Consider the following 22,288-nt stretch of genomic DNA (forward strand, 5'->3'; position numbering starts at 1 on the left):
AATTTTGGAAAACCTTGTTACATTATTTAATGCATCCAGCGGGGCATCACAACAAAATTAGGCATAATACTGTGTTAATTCCACGACTGTAGGTATCGGTATCGGTTGATATCGGAATCGGTAATTAAGAGTTGGACAATATCAGGATATCGGCAAAAAAGCCATTATCAGACATCTCTAGTTTGAATCAGATGGAAAATATGGGAGTTGTGGAACTTTGAAGAATGTCCCATTGATTTCAATGAGAATTTCCCAAAAATGTGGGAATTTCGGGAAAAGCGGGCATTGTTTTGAAAATTGTAAAAAAAAAAAAAACTAAAAAAAACTTGAATCTTCTGAATGAGTTAAATGGCTGGTGTTGGAATTTTTCAAATCGGTCTAGAAATGTTGAAGTAGTAACATGTTGAATTGAGAAATGGTATTACAGAATTCCGGGAAAACCGGGAATTTTTCCAGTTTAAAAAACAACTTCCTTTTTTTGTCCTGATTAAGAGGAATGTTTTGGCGGTGGAGCGGTTGAAATGCCATGAATTGATTAACGTGGACCCGGACTTAAACAAGTTGAAAAACTTATTCGGGTGTTACCATTTAGTGGTCAATTGTACGGAATATGTACTGTACTGTGGAAACTGTACTGTTACATATAATGTATTCTACTAATAAAAGTCTCAATTAGGGATGTCCGATAATGGCTTTTTGCCGATATCCGATATTCCGATATTGACCAAACCCTTAATTACCGATACCGATGTCAACCGATACCGATATCAACCGATATATACAGTCGTGGCATTAACACATTATTATGCCTAATTTGGACAACCAGGTATGGTGAAGATAAGGTCCTTTTTAATAAAATAAAATAAATAAAATAAGATAAATACATTTAAAAAAAATTCTTGAATAAAAAAGAAAGTAAAACAATATAAAAACAATTACATAGAAACTAGTAATTAATGAAAATGAGTAAAATTAACTGTTAAAGGTTAGTACTATTAGTGGACCAGCAGCACGCACAATCATGTGTGCTTACGGACTGTATCCCTTGCAGACTGTATTGATATATATTGATATATAATGTAGGAACCAGAATATTAATAACAGAAAGAAATAACCCTTTTGTGTGAATGAGTGTGAATGGGTGTAAATGGGGGAGGGAGGTTTTTGGGGTTGGTGTATTAATTGTAAGTGTATCTTGTGTTTTTATGTTGATTTAATAAAAAACAAAAACAAAAAAAAGCGATACCGATAATAAAAAACCTGATACCGATAATTTCCGATATTACATTTTAAAGCATTTATCGGCCGATAATATCGGCAGGCCGATAATATCGGCAGGCCGATATTATCGGACATCTCTAGTCTCAATCAATCAATGCGTTGAAAAATGTGGAAGGAGTAGTCGCCAGAAAAAAAGAGTGGAATTCCTGGCTTTGGAAAACCAGGAATTCTGGAAAATCCTGGATTTTTTTAGAATTTGGAAGAATAATAGTTAAAAATTTCCAGGATGGTGCAATGTGTTGAAGGTGGAATGGTTTGAATCGGTTGAAAAATGTGGAAATGGTAGAAGTTTGAAAAATGGTGTCAATTCATTTTGAATGGGAAATCTGGGAATTTTTGGAATTCCCGAATAGGCTGAACAGTTTGAAGTTGGAACGGTTTGAATCGGATGAAAAATGTGGAAGGTAGGGCGCGCCAAAATCTGGAGAAAAAGAAGAAGTAGAAAAATAAATAGATGCATTTTGGTGTAGAAAACCAAAGCATTCACACAATCATATTCATGTTGCAAATTTCAATAGTAAGGGCAATACTGCACGGTGTGGTATCGATTGGATAACAAGTAAATGTAGGACCAGTGTTGCCAATACCACTATGCATACCGATACTTTTTCTGAACGTCACATTTTTCAAGACTTTTTAATGATGTTGCCTTTAATTGTTTTAATTAATTATTTAGTACACTCTACAACAGTGGTTCTCAACCTTTTTTCAGTGATGTACCCCCTGTGAATTTTTTTAAACTCAAGTACCCCCTAATCAGAGTACAGCATTTTTGGTTGAAAAAAAGAGATAAAGAAGTAAAATACAGCACTATGTCATCAGTTTCTGATTTATTAAATTGTATAACAGTGCAAAATATTGCTCATTTGTAGTGGTCTTTCTTGAACTATTTGGAAAAAAAGATAGGTTTTTATTTATATTTATAAAGGATTTTTGAATTGTTGCTATTTTTAGAATATTTAAAAAAAATCTCACGTACCCCTTGGCATACCTTCAAGTACCCCCAGGGGTACGCGTACCCCCATTTGAGAACCACTGCTCTACAACAATGTCATTCAATGTATTAATATCACCAAAATAATACCAATACACACAATAGTTAGAGGAAAAAATGCCATTGTAAATAGCAAAAACTACTCGTGACCCACATTTAAATCCTTGATCACAAACATAAGCAGGCACACATTAAATTCAAAGTAAATAGTTTTTTGGCAACACTTTTCACACAATAGCTTTGAAACATTACAGATAAACTTCATACACAGTATGAATAAAATGAGAAAAAAACAAAGATGTGAAAAATAAACAATTTTAAGATCAACAATACATATGCAAAATGACTATACAACTAGAATATATCAAATCAGTTTTGTGTAGACCTAAATAATGCATATTTGATATGTTTCTACTGTCCTGAGCCATAGCCCACTGGGTGGTTTCCGCTCGTAAACACCAACACCTTTGTGTTATGGTTGACTGTACCGTGTGTGATTGATGCTGTACAATCATCATTTTTTAAATGTATGTTAGCATGATTACATCTATGGCTAAGAATACATTAAATTAACTCTGCTTCTTCCTATTCTTTTCGGACATGTTGTATCGTGGAAGTGCAATCGTGTAACTTTGTTAAGCATTTTCGACCCAAACTAAACTATTTAAACTAAGCCATCAACGTATAACGAGTGCGTTGTTCCAATTGAAGTACTATGCACTTCGTCCACTAGATGGCAGTGGTCGAAAAGAAGCGACCCTCATGTAAGCATGTCCGGGTTAAACAATGACGGCTAAGTTAAATGTTGTTTTTGACGTTATTTAACACTTTATTGATTTACAAAAAAAATACCCTGGTCACACCAGGTATTCGTCGGGTTGCTTTTGAAAGAAAGTGCAGTTTGACGTGGCGCTCATGTTGTTTATTCGGACTACTGCGGGTCTCCGCAGTCAGCTTCTAACCGGTTTACGCAACTCTCTTTCCGGCTACAGCACCTCCAGAGCCACCGCTGCATACATCCAGGGCCAGAGTCCAGAACCACGGATCCGTGAGTACTTCTACTACATTGACCACCAAGGACAGGTGAGAGATGTTTTCACCCGTCGTACCAAATAAGTGTGTGAGTGTGTGTTCTTCCCATCACATGCGGGTTTGTGGTCCTCTTGCAGTTGTTCCTGGACGACACCAAAGTGAAGAACTTTGTCACCTGCTTCAAAGGTACAGAAACGTTCTTTTTTCTCTCTCTTGGAGACGTTATTTAATGTGGTGTTTTTGTTATTGTGTAATTTTAATGTCGGTTTGTTGGGTAAAAACTAGGGGTGTGGGAAAAAATCGATTCAAATCGCCATTCTCACGTTGTACGATTCAGTATCGATTCAAATTTTTCAAAAATCGATTTTATTTTTTTTAATTATTATTTTTTATTTATTTATATTTTATTTTTTATTTTTTTTATTAATCAATCCAACAAAACAATACACAGCAATACCATAACAATGCAATCCAGTTCCAAAACCAAATCCGACCCAGCAACACTCAGAACTGCAATAAACAGAGCAATTGAGAGGAGACACAAACACGACACAGAACAATCCAAAAGTAGTGAAACAAAAATGAATATTATCAACAACAATATCAATATTAGTTACAATTTCAACATAGCAGTGATTAAAAATCCCTCATTGACATTATCATTATATATTTATTAAAAAAATAAAAATGAACAATAGTGCACAGTGGCTTACACTTGCATCGCATCTCATAAGCACTGTGTCCAATAGAGATGCGCGGATAGGCAATTATTTCATCCGCAACCGCATCAGAAAGTCGTCAACCATCCGCAATCCACCCGATCTAACATTTGATCAGAACCGCATCCGCCCGCATCCGCCCGCATCCGCCCGTTGTTATATATCTAATATAGACGATGCAAGGCATTAGTGAGGTTATAAAGCTTTTGCCTGTTAAAGAAAGGAGACTGATCCAATGCAGCACAGACATTCGCGTGCCACGCTGTCACGACCCAGACGCACACCAGTGCGCAATCATATGGGAGCCGCGCTGAGCGCACCTTCAAGCACGTCTCGCTGCAGGCGACGGCCGGGTATATGGGCCCGACGCTCCAGCGCCATCCATTTTCAGGGCTAGTTGATTCGGCAGGTGGGTTGTTACACACTCCTTAGCGGGTTTCAACTTCCATGGCCACCGTCCTAGCTGCTGTCTATATCAACCAGGGTGAGCCGCACCCCTTTCGTGAGCGCACTGCGCGCGGAGTGACCCCTGTTACGCGCCCCCTGTTACGCGCCCCCGGCAACAGGGGTGGCGGGCAGGTAAGCTGCGCGGGCGGAGCGCGCGGAGTGACCCCTGTTACGAGCCCCCGGCCACGGGGGTGGCGGGCAGGTAAGCTGCTTACCTGCTGCGCGTGACGGCGGCCGCGGCGAAGGCGGACGAGGCGGGGTGTCGGTGCGGTGGGCGCGGTGGTGACCCTGGACGTGCGTCGGGCCCTTCTCGCGGATCGCCTCAGCTACGGCTCCCGGTGGGGCCCTCTCGGGGGAAGGGGCCTCGGTCCCGGACCCCGGCGAGGCGTCACTTCTCCGCTCCGTAAAAGTGTCCATCTCTTTTTTTTTTTTTCTTCTGTTGTGGCATATGCAGCAGGTGCCTGCTCGTTTTTCGTATGTGGGTAACAACATTTAACTATGTATATATATTTCCGAATTGGTTTAACTGCCACCCGCCTGAATCTATTTAAAATCTAATTTTTTTTTAACCACCCGACCCGACCCGACCCGCGGATAAAATCTAATTTTTTAAAATTTCATCCGCCCGATCCGCGGATAATCCGCGGACTCCGCGGTTGTGCCCGCAAACCGCGCATCTCTAGTGTCCAATATTTTCCACAAAGATAAAATGAGTCATATTTTTGGTTCATTTAATAGTTACAATTAAAAATCTACTACTCTGCTTGCATGTCAGCAGACTGGGGTAGATCCTGCTGAAATCCTATGTATTGAATGAATAGAGAATTGTTTTGAATCGGAAAAATATCGTTTTTGAATCGAGAATCGCGTTGAATCGAAAAAATCGATTTATAATCGAATCGTGACCCCAAGAATTGATATTGAATCAAATCGAGGGACACCCAAAGATTCGCAACCCTAGTAAAAACCTCTCTAGTGCTGTGTTTTAATTCGCCAATCAGATCACGAGTTGTTGTCAGTAAGGCCTTCTAGCTGGCCCTGACATTAATGAGTCCTGTGATTGGATACTCCCTTGGGAGTACCAAGTGAGTATCGTATGGCTATGAGGTTTTTTCCTTGGCCTCAGTCTGGACCCCCTCCCTGGAGTCCAGCCTTTGACTGAATATTTTTTTACTCCAACCCCCCCCCCCCCTCCCACACACACCCCCACACACGAAAGTTTACCTATTTCTCACCTTTTTTTTGTAAGGGCGCCGGAAGTTAGCAGACCCGTCAGCGATCCTTTTTCTGTCTCCCTGTAATGTTTGCCTGATCTTGAATGGGATTGTGTTGAAAATCTCAATTTCCCCTCAGAGATTAATAAAGTACTTCTGTGTTGGCCCTGTGATGAGGTGGCGACTTGTCCAGGGTGTATACCCCGCCTTCCGCCCGATTGTAGCTGAGATAGGCTCCAGCACCCCCCGCGACCCCGAAGGGAATAAGCGGTCGAAAATGGATTGATGGATGATTCTGATGAATGATTTGTGCTGATATCGTATCGGGTATCGGCATCGGCCAATAGTTAAGGCATCGGTTTTGGAAGTGACAAAGTTGTATCGTGACAATAAAAATAATAATAATAGATTTTATTTGGAAAAAGCACTTTACATTGAGTAAACCACCTCAAAGTGCTACCGTGTATTAAAAAAATAAAAATAAAAAGATAATAAAAATAAAAACTAGAAGAGCCAAATAGCTAGAACTAGTATGCATATATCTAAAAAAGGCTTTTTTTAAAAGAAGGGTTTTTAAGCCTTTTTTAAAAGCATCCACAGTCTGTGGTGCCCTAAGGTGGTCAGGGAGAGCGTTCCACCCCTAATTATCTCGCTAAAAAGATTCATAACCTACTGTAAACAAGCACCTGTTTCATCAGGTTTTTGTCAATCTGTCGTGGTACTTTTTGTTAAAGAAAACATCCTAAAATCACGTTTAAGTTATTTCCACTTAAGTGCTTCTTCTTTAGGGGAGGCTCAGACAGGCTGCTTTACGCAGCTTCTGCCTCTCTGTTGGACTTCGGTACTGCACGTTATTTACATCCATCCACAAAAAGTGGATAGATGTAAATAACACACAGTCTCAAATACATGACTGTTGTTGCATACTGCACTGCAAAAAGAAGACCAAAAAAAATATACAAAAATTAGGCGTATTTTACTTGAACTAAGCAAACCCTATCTGCCAATAGAACAAGAAAATTTGGCTTGTCAAGACTTTTCAAAACAAGTACAATTAGCTAACTTCAATTAACCCAAAAAATACCTTAAAATAAGAATATTCTCACTAATAACAAGTGCACTTTTCTTGGTACAAAAAAACAAAAAGAAACCATTTTGCTCAATATGTTGAAAAATATTCTTAAATGAAGTACATGCTAGTGTCATTATCTTGACATAATGATATGCGCTCGGCATTACATTTCTTGAAACCAGCATACTTATACTAAAAACTAGCTTATTGTTCTTAATGGAAAGGCAACAAGGCAACCGCTTGTTTCTCTCGGGGTCTACTAGCCGCTCAGGCAAATCATATTGTCTAAAAATGCATTTTCCCATCCATAACATGACATCATCGCGCCAAGTGCGTGCTCTTTCAGTCAATTAGTGCGCATATTCACAGTCACATGTCAAATGTTTAAATATTAACTGTCAGTTTACTGTACTGTGCCAACTGTACTGCTATAAGAGTACATATTTTCTATTGTTTCATTGAAAATCAAACAGCAAAGTCCATTTGGCTGTCATCTGTTTTAATTATGAGACACAATTGTGTCAAAGTCATGATTTTTTTTTCATGCTTGAAATAAGAAATTATTACTTTAAAAAAGCAGTTTTATACTTGTGAGTGTTGATGACACAGCTTTGCAACACTTGATATTCTAGTTTCAAGCATGTTCTACTCAATATAGGTCATAAAATCTACAAGCTGTAACATCTTACTGAGATAATTTAGGACCAAAACACTTAAAACAAGTAAAAACTCTAACATAAAATCTGCTTAGTGAGAAAAATTATCTTATCAGACAGAAAATAAGCAAATATCAGCTTTATTTGAGATATTTAATCTTACTTATATTTCAGTTTTTGCAGTGTGACAATCCCAATATTTACCCACTTCTTCATCTGTTCTCCACTACTACAAGATATTTCAAGTTAGTTCCTCCCCTACTTCTCAATTGGAACGCATTTAAAATAATAATAATAATAACCTAAAATACTAAGTACAGAAGTGAGCACACAGTCATGGACTTTTTAATTGTATGTGAGAATATAAAGTGACGTTGTTTCTCATATTAGGTATCCATCCCAATGAGATTTATTTTTTTATATCTCCAGACAAACACTTCCTGGCTTTCTTCTTCAGTCGTCTGCGTGTCAATCAGAGCGGACGCTACGTGGAGGACTTCCCCTTCCTGTCTCTGTGTGGGAGGGAGAGGAATTTCCTGCGCTGCGACGACCAGCCGGTGGTCTTCACCCACCTGCTGGAGGCCATCACCGGAGACCAGAAGCTTCTGTCGTTCTGCGGCGGCGCAGAGAAGCTGACCGCGCCCTTCCGTCCTGAGGCGCTTTACATGCATCCGATAAGCGGGCGACTTTATCACCCCTGTTCTGAGCGGACAGGTGGCGTTGGCCTGGTGAGGTCCGCCTTGGCTATTGAGCTCAGCCCATTCTTTGTCTATGCTTCAGAGCCGGGCCAATCAGGACTGCCTACACACTTCCTGTGGGGAGAAGAGCAGCACTCACTGACCAATGAGCTGGCAGGAAGCTTCCCCACAATAGAGGATGACAGTGGAGCAGGACTGAGTTAAAATCCACAGCAGAAAAGGTGTGTGCGTGTGTGTGTGAGGGTGCAAGGTTGCAACAAAATAACTCCCTTGATCAGTGATATTGCAGACAAATGAAGGATATGAAATATGGCGGCTGTGGTGAAAACAATAAATTTGTTATGTCAACATTTTTAAGCTGAGTTGAGTGAATCGAAAGCTAATGTGATTGTAAACAATGCAATGTTTCACTTCATCTTAAGACTTAACTCGGACTAACTTCTTGCCTCTCTTTTTTTTTTTCATTACACATAAAGTCCAGCAGGGGGCGACTCCAACTTTTGCAAAAAAAATATGATACAGTACTCTTCAAAGGGTTCCTCTGCTTAAAAACGTTTTACTAATAAAGGCGATAATAAGTGGAAAAAATGTAGGTTCACCTACAACAATCAATTCATATCCACATCACAGCCACGCTATGTAGCTTGTTTTAATGCGAAATCAGCAAATAAATATAGTACGAACAGTTTAATAGCAATAAATGACAAAAAGCTTTTGGAATTCAACTGGCTTACCTGACATGCCATTTAGGGAAAGTCATACCTGGGATAGTCACCTGACAATAACTTTTGAAGTGTTTAATAATGGGTGTTGCCAATCATTGCTGTATTTTTTATTTTATATTTTAAGTATTCACAAAAAATACATAAAAAATATAAAATAAAATTAAAAAAAAAAAAATAATAATATATATATATATATATATATATATATATATATATATATATATATATATATATATATATATTTATTTTTTTATTTTTATTATTTTATATTTTAAGTACCGGTATTCACAAATGGGCAGCACAGTGGAACAGGGGTTAGTGCATGTGCCTCACAATACGAAGGTCCTGAGTAGTCCTGAGTTCAATCCCGGGCTCGGGATCTTTCTGTGTGGAGTTTGCATGTTCTCCCCGTGACTGCGTGGGTTCCCTCCGGGTACTCCGGCTTCCTCCCACCTCCAAAAACATGCGCCTGGGGATAGGCTGATTGGCAACACTAAATTGGCCCTAGTGTGTGAATGTGAGTGTGAATGTTGTCTGTCTATCTGTGTTGGCCCTGTGATGAGGTGGCGACTTGTCCAGGGTGCACCCCGCCTTCCGCCCGAATGAAGCTAAAATAGGCTCCAGCAACCCCCGCCACCCCAAAAGTGACAAGCGGTAGAAAATGGATGGAAGTATTCACAAATAGGATTATAGAAATTAATTAATTAACATGGATTGCAGACTCGGCTAACTGCTGGCCTGCTGTGCAGTGAGACCGTATTGCTATATGAATTATATTATACATTTCCATAGTTTAGTTAGCTGAGGTATATAATGTACAGTATATTTTGTCAACAACTGTATGTGTGTAACGTATTTCTTGTGCTAAACGATCATAAAACTGCTGCGAAGACGCACTGGCTGAGGCTCGCGTAACCCCGCCTCCTGGTGGGGTTACGCACCTTCGCCGCAGACTGCACCCCCCGACGGGAGCGCCACACCAACCAAAGCCCACACCCAAACCCTCCACGTGCAAGACCGAATCCACCCAAAAAAAGTCACTTAACAAGAAGCCAAAAAGTGCAAAAACAACAATGCTCGCGCCGGAGGAGCCGTGAACGACTGCAGGGACACAACATTAGATACACTTGCAGACTGCAGCACAGATTTCATATTTCATTCATTCACAACTCCTCCAACACCAACACCACTGTTCCCGCACTTATAAGTAAAGGTAAGACCATAATAACGGTTTTTTTTATTAAATGTGCTTTTTTGTGCGCTACAGTTTGTATGTGTAAAGTTAAAGTTAAGTTAAAGTACCAATGATTGTCACACACACACACTAGGTGTGGTGAAATGTGTCCTCTGCATTTGACCCATCCCCTTGATCACCCCCTGGGATGTGAGGGGAGCAGTGGGCAGCAGCGGCGCCGCGCCCGGGAATAATTGTTGGTGATTTAACCCCCAATTCCAACCCTTGATGCTGAGTGCCAAGCAGGGAAGAATGCTGGTATGAGCTTTTAAACATAACCAGTTAACTGCTGCCAATCAAATGGTGAATAAGATACTCTTTAGGGTTCATATGTTTGTAAATCTGACTGTGATGAAGTCAGTGCCTCACCAGTCATGAACCTCACCGCATGTCACTGGTATATATATATATATATATATATATATATATATATATATATATATATATATATATATATATATATATATATATATATATATATGTATGTATATATATATATATATATATATGTATATATATATATATATATATATATATATATATATATATATATATATATGTATGTATATATATATATATATATGTATATATATATATATATATATATATATGTATGTATGTATGTATGTATGTGTATATATATATATATGTGATGTGTGTGTGTATATATGTATGTATGTGTATATATATATATATATATATATGTATGTATGTATGTATGTGTATATATATATATATGTGATGTGTGTGTGTGTATATATGTATGTATGTGTATATATATATATATATATATATATAATGTATATGTATATATGTATATAATAATCATAAAAGAACCAAACTTCATGAATGATTTTTGTGACAAACAGTATGTGCTCCAATCACTCTATCACAAAAAAATAAGACTTGTAGAAATTATTGGAAACATTGTTCTTTACAAGTGTATGTAAACTTTTGACCACGACTGTATATAGTTATGACTGGCTCAGGGCTACAAAAACAAAGGGGGAGACGAGACTGAAGAAAAACGTGCACAAGGGAATATTTTATATAACAAAAGTGAGTATAACATATAAGCCAAATGAAAGTAGGCCAAAAGAAAGACAAAACGTAATATAAATGTGCAAAACAAAACTGGAGCAGGCTCCAGCCAGCTGCTAAGCAGGAGCAGAAGAACAGAAGAACAGAGACTGAGGTCCTGGAACTTCCAGCTTGTATCCTCCAGCTGATTATCCCCAACCAGATGCAGCTGCCAGTCCTGCAGACACATACAGGGCATGGGGGGAGAGGAGGAGAGGGGGTGGAGGTGGCCAAGCAGGTCTCCACTCTGACAGGCCATGTCTACACTAAGTCGTTTAACCCCTTAAAGGCCTACTGAAATGCGATTATCTTATTTAAACGGGGATAGCAGGTCCATTCTATGTGTCATACTTGATCATTTCGCGATATTGCCATAATTTTGCTGAAAGGATTTAGTAGAGAACATCGACGATAAAGTTCGCAACTTTTGGTCGCTGATAAAAAAGCCTTGCCTGTACCGGAAGTAGCAGACGAGTAGCGTGACGTCACAGGTTGTGGAGCTCCTCACATCTGCACATTGTTTACAATCATGGCCACCAGCAGCGAGAGCGATTCGGACCGAGAAAGCGACAATTTCCCCATTAATTTGAGCGAGGATGAAAGATTCGTGGATGAGGAAAGTGAGAGTGAAGGACTAGAGGGCAGTGGGAGCGATTCAGATAGGGAAGATGCTGTGAGAGATGGGTGGGACCTGATATTCAGCTGGGAATGACTAAAACAGTAAATAAACACAAGACATATATATACTCTTAATAGCCACAACACAACCAGGCTTATATTTAATATGTCACAAATTAATCTTGCATAACAAACACCTCCGCCCTACCGTCCATATAACCCACCAATACAACTCAAACACCTGCACAACACACTCAATCCCACAGCCCAAAGTACCGTTCACCTCCCCAAAGTTCATACAGCACATATATTTCCCCAAAGTCCACAAAGTTACGTACGTGACATGCACATAGCGGCACGCACGTACGGGCAAACGATCAAATGTTTGGAAGCCGCAGCTGCATGCGTACTCACGGTACCGCGTCTGCGCATCCGACTCAAAGTCCTCCTGGTAAGAGTCTCTGTTGTCCCAGTTCTCCACAGGCCAATGGTAAAGCTTGACTGTCATCTTTCGGGAATGTAAACAATGAAACACCGGCTGTGTTTGTGTTGCTGCAGTCGGCCGCAATACACCGTTTCCCACCTACAGCTTTCTTCTTTGCTGTCTCCATTGTTCATTGAACAAATTGCAAAAGATTCACCAACACAGATGTCCAGAATACTGTGGAATTTTGCGATGAAAACAGACGACTTAATAGCTGGCCACCATGCTGTCCCAAAATGTCCTCTACAATCCGTGACGTCACGTGCCGGCGTCATCATACCGAGACGTTTTCAGCAGGATATGTCGCGCGAAATTTAAAATTGCACTTTAGTAAACTAACCCGGCCGTATTGGCATGTGTTGCAATGTTAAGATTTCATCATTGATATATAAACTATCAGACTGCGTGGTCGGTAGTAGTGGGTTTCAGTAGGCCTTTAAAAGAAGGAAACACGCGATTGCAGCTATTTGGGATACAACACATCTCAGACGGCAAGATAGCAATGTTGAGCGACGGTTTTGGATAAGAACGGCAGCCTGGTGGGATATGTTCGTGAACGAGTGTGTTGTGTCTGAGGAACGGCAAGAGAACTTTCGAATGTCCAGGTCAGCTGTGATTCTACTTAGCGAAAAACTTTGTCCACTTGTTGAAGGGGAGACAACGAAAATGTGGGCTCATGTGGACGAGGGAAGACTACGAAAAATTGCGAATTCCATTCAAACCTGTTTGTGTCAACTTTTGTGCATGTTATCAGATCAAAGTCACTGGGGTATGTAAACTTTTGAACAGAGTAATTTGGGTACTTTCTTTTGTCATTTTGATTTAAAAAGAGTAAACACAGTTGTTTGCCAATAAATAGCTTCACACAACCGTTAAGCACGAGTGTTATCATTCATAGTCTCTGAAGAATGGCCAAGAAATCATAAATTCTCCCAGGGTGTGTAAACTTATGAGCACGACTGTATCTGGATACCTAGATTGATTGTTGTAAAATGTTCTTTATCACATTGTTTACTTTCACACGTCCAGGTCAGAGGTGACTATGACGCGCGCATGTTTTCCGCGCATGCGTACTAGTTTGCGTTGCGCTGGCGGACGGAGAGGGGTTTGGGGGTTGGGGTCTTAAACGATGGCATTGTGTGTGTGTGGACAAGGATAAGGTGAGGTGTGATTTACCCTGGATAAGGGGCCTAAATCAATGAATGCTAAGTCTGCTTTTTATAATGAAACATTTTCCCAGAATGTCCACAACCCTCTGCAATTTTGGAGACTTTTGAATAACATTCTTAACAGAAGCAGCAAAGTCTCTTTTAATAATGATACTATATTCATTTCTAATGCTTTTAACGAGCACTTCTTCTCTGCATACCTTATTCTATGACTCTGCATGTTATCTCCTCTCATCGAAATGGTTTCTCCTTCAGGAAAATGACACCTCTCGATATTTACAACGCCATTTGTGAGATGAAAGAAAGTTGCAGTGCTGGTGCCCGTGGTCTTGAAGGTGAATTAGTGAAAGTTGCAGCTCACGTATCGATGCATCCTTTGGCTGATTTATTTCATCTGTCTTTGCCTCGGCATCTTATTCCCTCCAAATGGAAATGTGCCTGAGTTGTTTCTCTTTTTTTTAAAGTGGAGACCCAACTGATGCTCACAAATATAGACCAATTTCCTTTGATGTAACTCTTACCTTCACAGTAGACATCGTTTCTGTCAATCATGCTTCAAAATCTACAAAACGTGCTCACTGTAGCCATTAATCCGGACTTCCTTATTTCTAATTTAAAAAAAACCCCCAGCATAAATGTGTTTATACATTTTTATTTTGTAGGTTCAAGTGTGAATGCATTCAATGTGAACATATTATTGTTCATTGAGTTAAGTTACTTAATTGTATTTTTCAGTATCAAATTGTTGAAGTCGATCCAAAAATAATTATAGTTTAAATGATATTCTTTTTTTTTTCAGGCAGGCTGATGCACTTTAAATATTTTCTGCTACAGATTAAAAGACAATGTTAATAAAATTATTATTTTTTTGTAAGTTGATCTACAAAACCCCAAAACCAGTGAAGTTGGCACGTTGTGTAAATGGTAAATAAAAACAGAATACAATGATTTGCAAATCCTTTTCAACTTATATTCAACTGAAATAGACTGCAAAGACAAGATATTTAACGTTCAAACTGGAAAACTTTGCTATTTTTTGCAAATATAAGCTAATTTGGAATTTGATGCCTGCAACATGTTTCAAAAAAGCTGGCACAAGGGGCAAAGAAGACTTAGAAAGTTGAGGAATGCTCATCAAACTTTTATTTGGAACATCCAATATTGGGAACAGGTGGGTGCCGTGATTGGGTACAAAACCAGCTTTCATGAAATGCTCAGTCATTCACAAACAAGGATGGGGCGAGGGTCACCACTTTGTGAACAAATGCGTGAGCAAATTGTCCAACAGTTTAAGAACAACATTTCTCAATGAGCTATTGCAAGGAATTTAGGGATTTCACCATCTACGGTCTGTAATATCATCAAAAGGTTCAGAGAATCTGGAGAAATCAATGCACGTAACATTAATGCCCGTGACCTTGGATCCCTCAGGCGGTATTGCATCAAAAAAGCAACATCAGTGTGTAAAGGATATCACCACATGGGCCCAGGAACACTTCAGAAAACCACTGTCACTAACTACAGTTGGTCGATAAATCTGTAAATGCAAGTTAAAACTCTACTATGCAAAGCGAAAGCCATTTATCAACAACACCCAGAAACGCCGCAGGCCTCGCTGGGCCCGAGCTAATCTAAGATGGACTGACGCAATGTGGAAAAGTGTTCTGTGGTCTGACGAGTCCACATTTCAAATTGTTTTTGGAAACTGTGGATGTCGTGTCATCCGGAACAAGGAGCAATAGAACCATCCGGATTGTTCTAGGCGCAAAGTTCAAAAGCCAGCATCTGTGATGGTATGGGGGTGTATTAGTGCCCAAGACATGGGAAACTTACACATCTGTGAAGGCACCATTAATGCTGAAAGGTACATACAGGTTTTGGAGCAACATATGTTGCCATCCAAGCAACGTTATCATGGACGCCCCTGCTTATTTCAGCAAGACAATGCCAAGCCATGTGTTACAACAGCGTGGCTTCATAGTAAAAGAGTGCGGGTACTAGACTGGCCTGCCTGTAGTCCAGACCTGTCTCCCATTGAAAATGTGTGGCACATTATGAAGCCTAAAATACCACAACGGAGACCCCGGACTGTTGAACAACTTAAGCTGTACATCAAGCAATGGGAAAGAATTCCACCCAAAAAGCTTCAAAAATGTGTCCCCTCAGTTCACAAACGTTTACTGAGTGTTGTTAAAAGGAAAGGCCATGTAACACAGTGGTGAACATGCCTCTGTGCCAACTTTTTTGCAATGTGTTGCAGCCATTAAATTCTAAGTTAATTATTATTTGCAAAAAAAAAAATAGTTTCTTAGTTCGAACATTAAATATCTTGTCTTTGCAGTCTATTCAATTGAATATAAGATGAAAAGGAATTACAAATCATTGTATTCTGTTTTTATTTGCGATTTACACAACGTGCCAACTTCACTTGTTTTGGGTTTTGTATATTAATTTTTTTTTGTTTTCTTTAATATTAATAGGAATACAGTAGTAGAAGCTATCCCCAGAGAATTGCAAGCAAAACCAGCTTGCTATGTCAATACTACATATTAAGTCAACACTCATTAGCTCCACGGACCCCCATTTGAAAAGATATGCCATGGGGCCTCTTAAGAGAAGATTCACAGGTATTACGACTCTTACAGAGGTTATCATTTTAATTTCAAGGGCCCCCAGTTTGACATGCATTAAGCTGCAAACCCCCATTTAACAGCAGTTATATCAATGGGTCCACATGTATAATAGCAATGTTAATGAGTGTACACATCATTACTATCAACTGTCATTTAGCTGTAGTTACCCAACAACTACCTCTAGGGGTCCCCACACTCTGTATGTATTTGTTAAAGGGGACAGCTTCAAATTTGAATGTGTATGGATAGAAGTTGTTTAAAGTGTACAGTAGTTGTTGACTATTTGAGAATAATACAAGATACTTTTGTGAACCGGTTTAAAAAAATAATAAAAATACACCATATTGCCCAAAGTATTTGGTCACCTGCCTTGACTCACATATGAACTTGAAGTGCCATCCCATTCCTAACCCATAGGGTTCAATGTGATGTCGATTCACCTTTTGCAGCTATTGCAGCTTCCACTCTTCTGGGAAGGCTGTCCACAAGGTTGCGGAGTGTGTTGATAGGAATTTTCGACCGTTCTTCCAAAAGCGCATTGGTGTGTTCACACACTGATGTTGGTCGAGAAGGCCTTGCTCTCAGTCTCCGTTCTAATTCATCCCAAAGGTGTTCTATCGGGTTCAGGTCAGGACTCTGTGCAGGCCAGTCAAGTTCATCCACACTAGACTCTGTCATCCATGTCTTTATGGACCTTGCTTTGTGCACTGGTGCACAGTCATGTTGGAAGAGGAAGGGACCCACTCCAAACTGTTCCCACAAGCTTGGGAGCATGGAATTGTCCAAAATGTTTTGGTATCCTGTAGCATTCAAAGTTCCTTTCACTGGAACTAAGGGGCCAAGCCCAACTCATGAGAAACAACCCCACACCATAATTCCTTCTCCACCAAATTTTACACCGAAATGTACCGTTCTCCTGGCAACCTCTAAACCCAGACTCGTCTATCAGATTGCCAGATGGAAAAGCGTGATTCATCACTCCAGAGAACGCATCTCCACTGCTCTAGAGTCCAGTGGCGACGTGCTTTACACCACTGCATCCCACGCTTTGCATTGGACTCGGTGATGTATGGCTTAGATGCAGCTGCCCGGCCATGGAAACCCATTCCATAAAGCTCTCTGCGTACTGTACGTGGGCTAATTGGAAGATCACATGAAGTTTGGAGCTCTGTAGCAACTGACTGTGCAGAAAGTCTTTGCACTATGCGCTTTCAGCATCCGCTGACCCCTCTCTGTCAGTTTACGTGGCCTACCACTTGGTGGCTGAGTTGCTGTTGTTCCCAAACTCTTCCATTTTCTTATAATAAAGCCGACAGTTGACTTTGGAATATTTAGGAGCGGGGAAATTTCACGACTGGATTTGTTGCACAGGTGGCTTCCTACGACAGATCCACGCTGGAAATCACTGAAAGCGGCCCATTCTTTCAGAAATGTTTGTAGAAACAGTCTCCATGCATAAGTGCTTGATTTTATACACCTGTGGCCGGGCCAAGTGGTGAGGACACCTGATTCTCATCATTTGGATGGGTGGCCAAATACTTTTGGCAATATAGTGTACCTCACATGAAAAAAATACTGGTTACTTCATTAAAAAAAAAAGTTTATTTTTACTTCAAAATATTATGTCAATTTATAATTTGTCGAAAACTGCTGCTTTAGTTCATTTGTACGGCGTGAAGACACGTCATGTTGGCCAAATAAAAATCTTCTCTAAATCTCGCATCTGGCAAACTTTATCTGAATAATGAATGGCTGCCAACTGGCCCCAATCCTGCAGAATGGATTTTGTTCAAAGGCGCTGACTTCCTTGCAGATCATGCATACATTCATCAGGTTTAAATGATTCATCAGTCAGAATACATGCTCATTGAAATGGTGTGTTCATCTTCTTGCTTGGTTCGAGGGGGGTAGGGGGGTGTATATTGTAGCGTCCCGGAAGAGTTAGTGCTGCAAGGGGTTCTGGGTATTTGTTCTGTTGTGTTTATGTTGTGTTACGGTGCGGATGTTCTCCCGAAATGTGTTTGTCATTCTTGTTTGGTGTGGGTTCACAGTGTGGCGCATATTTGTAACAGTGTTAAAGTTGTTTATACATCCACCCTCAGTGTGACCTGTATGGCTGTTGACCAAGTATGCCTTGCAGTCACTAATGTGTGTGTAAAAGCCGCATATATTATGTGACAGGGGTGACGTATGTAGGAAAAGCGGACGTGACGACAGGTTGTAGAGGACGCTAAGGGCAGTGCCTTTAAGGCACGCCCCCAATATTGTTGTCCGGGTGGAAATCGGGAGAAATTCGGGAGAATGGTTGCCCCGGGAGATTTTCGGGAGGGGCACTGAAATTCGGGAGTCTCCCGGGAAAATCGGGAGGGTTGGCAAGTATGAGTGAGATACATGTGACAATGCTGTAGCTGCCCACAGACAAGTTTTGAAGTCATTTCATATATCTAAAGTGTTGTGTTTACATACACATTTCGTAAAGTGTATAAATAATCCTATTCACAATATATTGTTTTTGTATAACTTTGTAAACATACGGTATGTGGGTTTATTCGATGGCGGAACCAATGTTCTCTCTGTACGTGTTGTGGTGTGGGACATTAATAATTGACGCACACTGCTACACAAAACAAAGTCCCTTTCAAGTTGCCAACGTAACCACCCTAAACGATTTATTTACCCCTCTAGTGAATGTGGCTAATGAGGTGACCTTAAAGCAATATTTTTTTGTACTCTTGACTGTGATTTTAATTTGAGGCTTTTCGAAGTTATTATGCTAAACGTTAGCTCGTTAGCATGCTAATAGTTAGCCCGCTAGCATGTTAGCATGCCAATACAGCAGATATACACTATATTGCCAAAAGTGTTTGGCCACTGTTGCGTTTGGACCAGTTGTTCCTCCCAGGGAATTCAAGTTTCTGGTCGCTCCCAAGCTCTTTACGACACTTAAAGCTGAGTAGAAGAACCACCAGAGACAGAATAGGTATTTTGTAATATATTTGCAAAGCTTTGTAAATATAATGAGACCAGTCCAGCATAGAACATTCAATCGCGCAGTTAAGATGGTCTGATCTAAAATATGGAAACCTTCTATTCTATAAAGTCTCTCTCCCTCCCACCCTCGCTGTCTTGTCTTTCCAGCCCAAACACATGCCCATTGTCCTCCACAGCTGGACACAAGAAGAGATAAGGAGAAGGATTATCTCTCCTCCTTACATTCCATATTCAAGGTTAGCACACAGTATTTGCAGACAACCAAAAGACCACAATTGGAAGAAAAACACTAGCTGTTTTGTAATATGATTATGAAAATAAAGAAGTAACACTTAAATACGGATGTATGAAAATATCTGCCTCCGACACCCCCATCCAAATGATGAGAATCAGGTGTCCTAATCACTTGGCCCGGCCACACGTGTATAAAATCAAGTACTTAGGCATGGAGACTGTTTCTACAAACATTTGTGAAAGAATGGGCCGCTATATTCCAAAGTCAACTGTCAGCTTTAGTATAAGAAAATGAAAGAGTTTGGGAACAACAGCAACTCAGCCACCAAGTGGTAGGCCACATAAACTGACAGAGAGGGGTCAGTGGGTGCTGAAGCACATAGTGCAAAGACTTTCTGCACAGTCAGTTGCTACAGAGCTCCAAACTTCATGTGACCTTCCAATTAGCCCACATCCAGTACGTAGAGAGCTTCATGGAATGGGTTTTCATGGCCAGGCAGCTGCATCTAAGCCATACATCACCAAGTCCAATGCAAAGTGTCGCCACTGGACTCTAGAGCAGTGGAGACGCCTTCTCTGGACTGATGAATCACGACGGCTCAGAAGATCATCGGCCGCCCTCTCCCCTCTCTGACGGACATCTACACCTCCCGCTGCCTCAACAGAGCCAGTGCCATCATCAAGGACAGCAACCACCCTGGCTCTGACCTGTTCCACCTGCTGCCCTCTGGGAAGCGCTACAGGTGCATTAAAACCAAAACAAACAGGCTAAAGAACAGCTTCTTCCCCAGGGCCATAACCATCCTGAACGGACTGCCCCATTGTCCCTCATAACTGCCTTCTCTTCGGTGCAATAACCCATTCCACCAACCACCCTGTTTATGTTTTGTTTTTTCATGTATATATTCATTCACATTCACTTCTACATTTTTTATATTTCTATATATTTGCACATTGTTTTTCTTTTTCTAGCATGCACACATTGCACTGTATGGAATGGCCTCAATCTCGTTACCTTGCGTAATGACAATAAAGCTGATTCTGATTCTGATTCTGATTCTGATGAATCACGCTTTTACATCTGGCAATCTGATGGACCAGTCTGGGTTTGGAGGTTGCCAGGAGAACGCTACATTTCGGACTGCATTGTGCCGAGTGTGAAATTAGGTGGAGGGGGAATTATGGTGTGGGGTTGTTTTTCAGGAGTTGGGCTCGACCCCTTAGTTCCAGTGAAAGGAACTTTGAATGCTCCAGGATACCAAAACATTTTGGACAATTCCATGCTCCCAACTTTGTAGGAACAGTTTGGAGCGGGCCCCTTCCTCTTCCAACACGACTGTGCACCAGTGCACAAAGCAAGGTCCATAAAGACATGGATGACAGAGTCTGGTGTGGATGAACTTGACTGGCCTGCACAGAGTCCTGACCTGAACCCGATCGAACACCTTTGGGATGAATTAGAACGGAGACTGAGAGCCAGGCCTTCTCGACCAACATCAGTGTGTGACCTCACCAATGCACTTTTGGGAGAATGGTCGAAAAATTCCTATAAACACACTCCGCAACCTTGTGGACAGCCTTCCCAGAAGAGTTGAAGCTGTAATAGCTGCAAAAGGTGGATCGACATCATATTGAACACTATGGGTTAGGAATGGGATGGCACTTCAAGTTCATATGTGAGTCAAGGCAGGTGGCCAAATACTTTTGGCAATATAGTGTATGTTTGCCGTACGATATTATTTGTTTAAGTTGAAAGTTTAATTTGAGTAGTAAATACAAGTTTTTGTTACGGCGCAAGCGCATGTCGCTGCGCATTCTTCATTGAGCCCCTCGGAGCGCACCTCGGGACACGCCCACGGCCGCTCATCTCCTGCTCGCGGCAGCAGCAGCTGCTTTCCATCAGCAATCAGCACACCTGGGTCTGACGAGGGCGAGCAGTATAAAGACCAGTGGACCCAAGCATCTGGGCCGGAACGTAATCTTCTGTCGGTACCGTAAGCGACACCCTCGCTCTAAGCAACCTCTCTCTCTTTGTGTGTTTTCCCCCTCCAAGTTTCATTGTGCGTCGTCCTCTGTCCTGTCGTTCCTGCAGTAAATCCCCGTTCCTGCGTGGCGAGCTGTGCGTCTCGTCTTCCTTGTTAGTCCTCTCTGGTTCTCTGGCTGCCCCCTTGGATCTCGACCTCTCGCATGGACACGGACCTTCTTCTCCCCGCTTAGCCCCCGACTATCTGCCTGACCACGGACTGCCTTCCTGCTTTGTCCCTCCTCTCGCCCAACACATCACGGTAATACACAACAATTAATTACACACACAGTCACACACACATATTGGATTAGTCACACTCTTGTTTAGTTTATATTTAGGGACCGAATGTCCCTTTGGAACAGCCTTATTGTATTTGTAAGGTTTCATTATTATTATACCGCTGTAATTTGACCCCCTTAACATGCTTCAAAACTCACCAAATTTGACACACACATCAGGACTGGCAAAAATTGCGATCTAATCAAAAAAGCAAACCCCAAAACTCAAAATTGCGCTCTAGCGCCCCTTATGAATACAACACAGACAAAACTGCCTGTAACTTCCAGTAGGAATGTGGTAGAGACATGAAACAAAAAACCTCTATGTAGGTCTCACTTAGACCTAGATTTCATACACTGACATCCTTCAGCAAAAATCAACAGAAAGTTTGCAATTCCCCCTTCAAAACAAAAGTTTTGTAAAAACAGTCACCTTTGCCTCTTTGAGCTGTAATTTGACCCCCTTAACATGCTTCTAAACTCACCAAACTGGACACACACATCAGGACTGGCGAAAATTGAGATGTAATAAAAAAAAGCAAACCCCAAAACTCAAAATTGCGCTCTAGCGCCCCTTAGGAAGAAAACACAGACAAAACTGCCTGTAACTTCCAGTAGGAATGTCGTAGAGACATGAAACAAAAACCTCTATGTAGGTCTCACTTAGACCTAGATTTCATACACTGACATCCTTCAGCAAAAA

The 22,288-nt window shown here is 40.9% G+C and overlaps 2 protein-coding genes across 3 annotated transcripts in view; one reads left to right on the forward strand and one right to left on the reverse strand.

Moving 5' to 3' along the window:
- Window positions 1–8,470, forward strand: part of lg14h8orf82 (linkage group 14 C8orf82 homolog) — a 28,719-nt gene extending 20,249 nt beyond the window's left edge. For both annotated transcript variants that reach the window (XM_072914702.1, XM_072914703.1), the window contains exons 4-6: window positions 3,268–3,358; window positions 3,445–3,493; window positions 7,845–8,470. In XM_072914702.1, coding sequence (XP_072770803.1) covers window positions 3,268–3,358; window positions 3,445–3,493; window positions 7,845–8,317 — 613 coding nt within the window. In that variant the 3' untranslated portion in view covers window positions 8,318–8,470. The remainder of the gene's footprint in view (window positions 1–3,267; window positions 3,359–3,444; window positions 3,494–7,844) is intronic.
- Window positions 8,471–11,235: 2,765 nt separating this feature from the next.
- The window catches only part of LOC133616388 (carboxyl-terminal PDZ ligand of neuronal nitric oxide synthase protein-like), a 365,792-nt gene continuing 354,739 nt past the window's right edge, over window positions 11,236–22,288 (reverse strand). Inside the window, exon 14 of the mRNA XM_061975575.2 lies at window positions 11,236–11,330. The gene's annotated coding sequence lies outside the window, so the exon portion shown is untranslated. The remainder of the gene's footprint in view (window positions 11,331–22,288) is intronic.

This window comes from Nerophis lumbriciformis, linkage group LG14, assembly GCF_033978685.3.
Source record: "Nerophis lumbriciformis linkage group LG14, RoL_Nlum_v2.1, whole genome shotgun sequence".
NCBI classification, from domain to species: Eukaryota; Metazoa; Chordata; class Actinopteri; order Syngnathiformes; family Syngnathidae; genus Nerophis; species Nerophis lumbriciformis.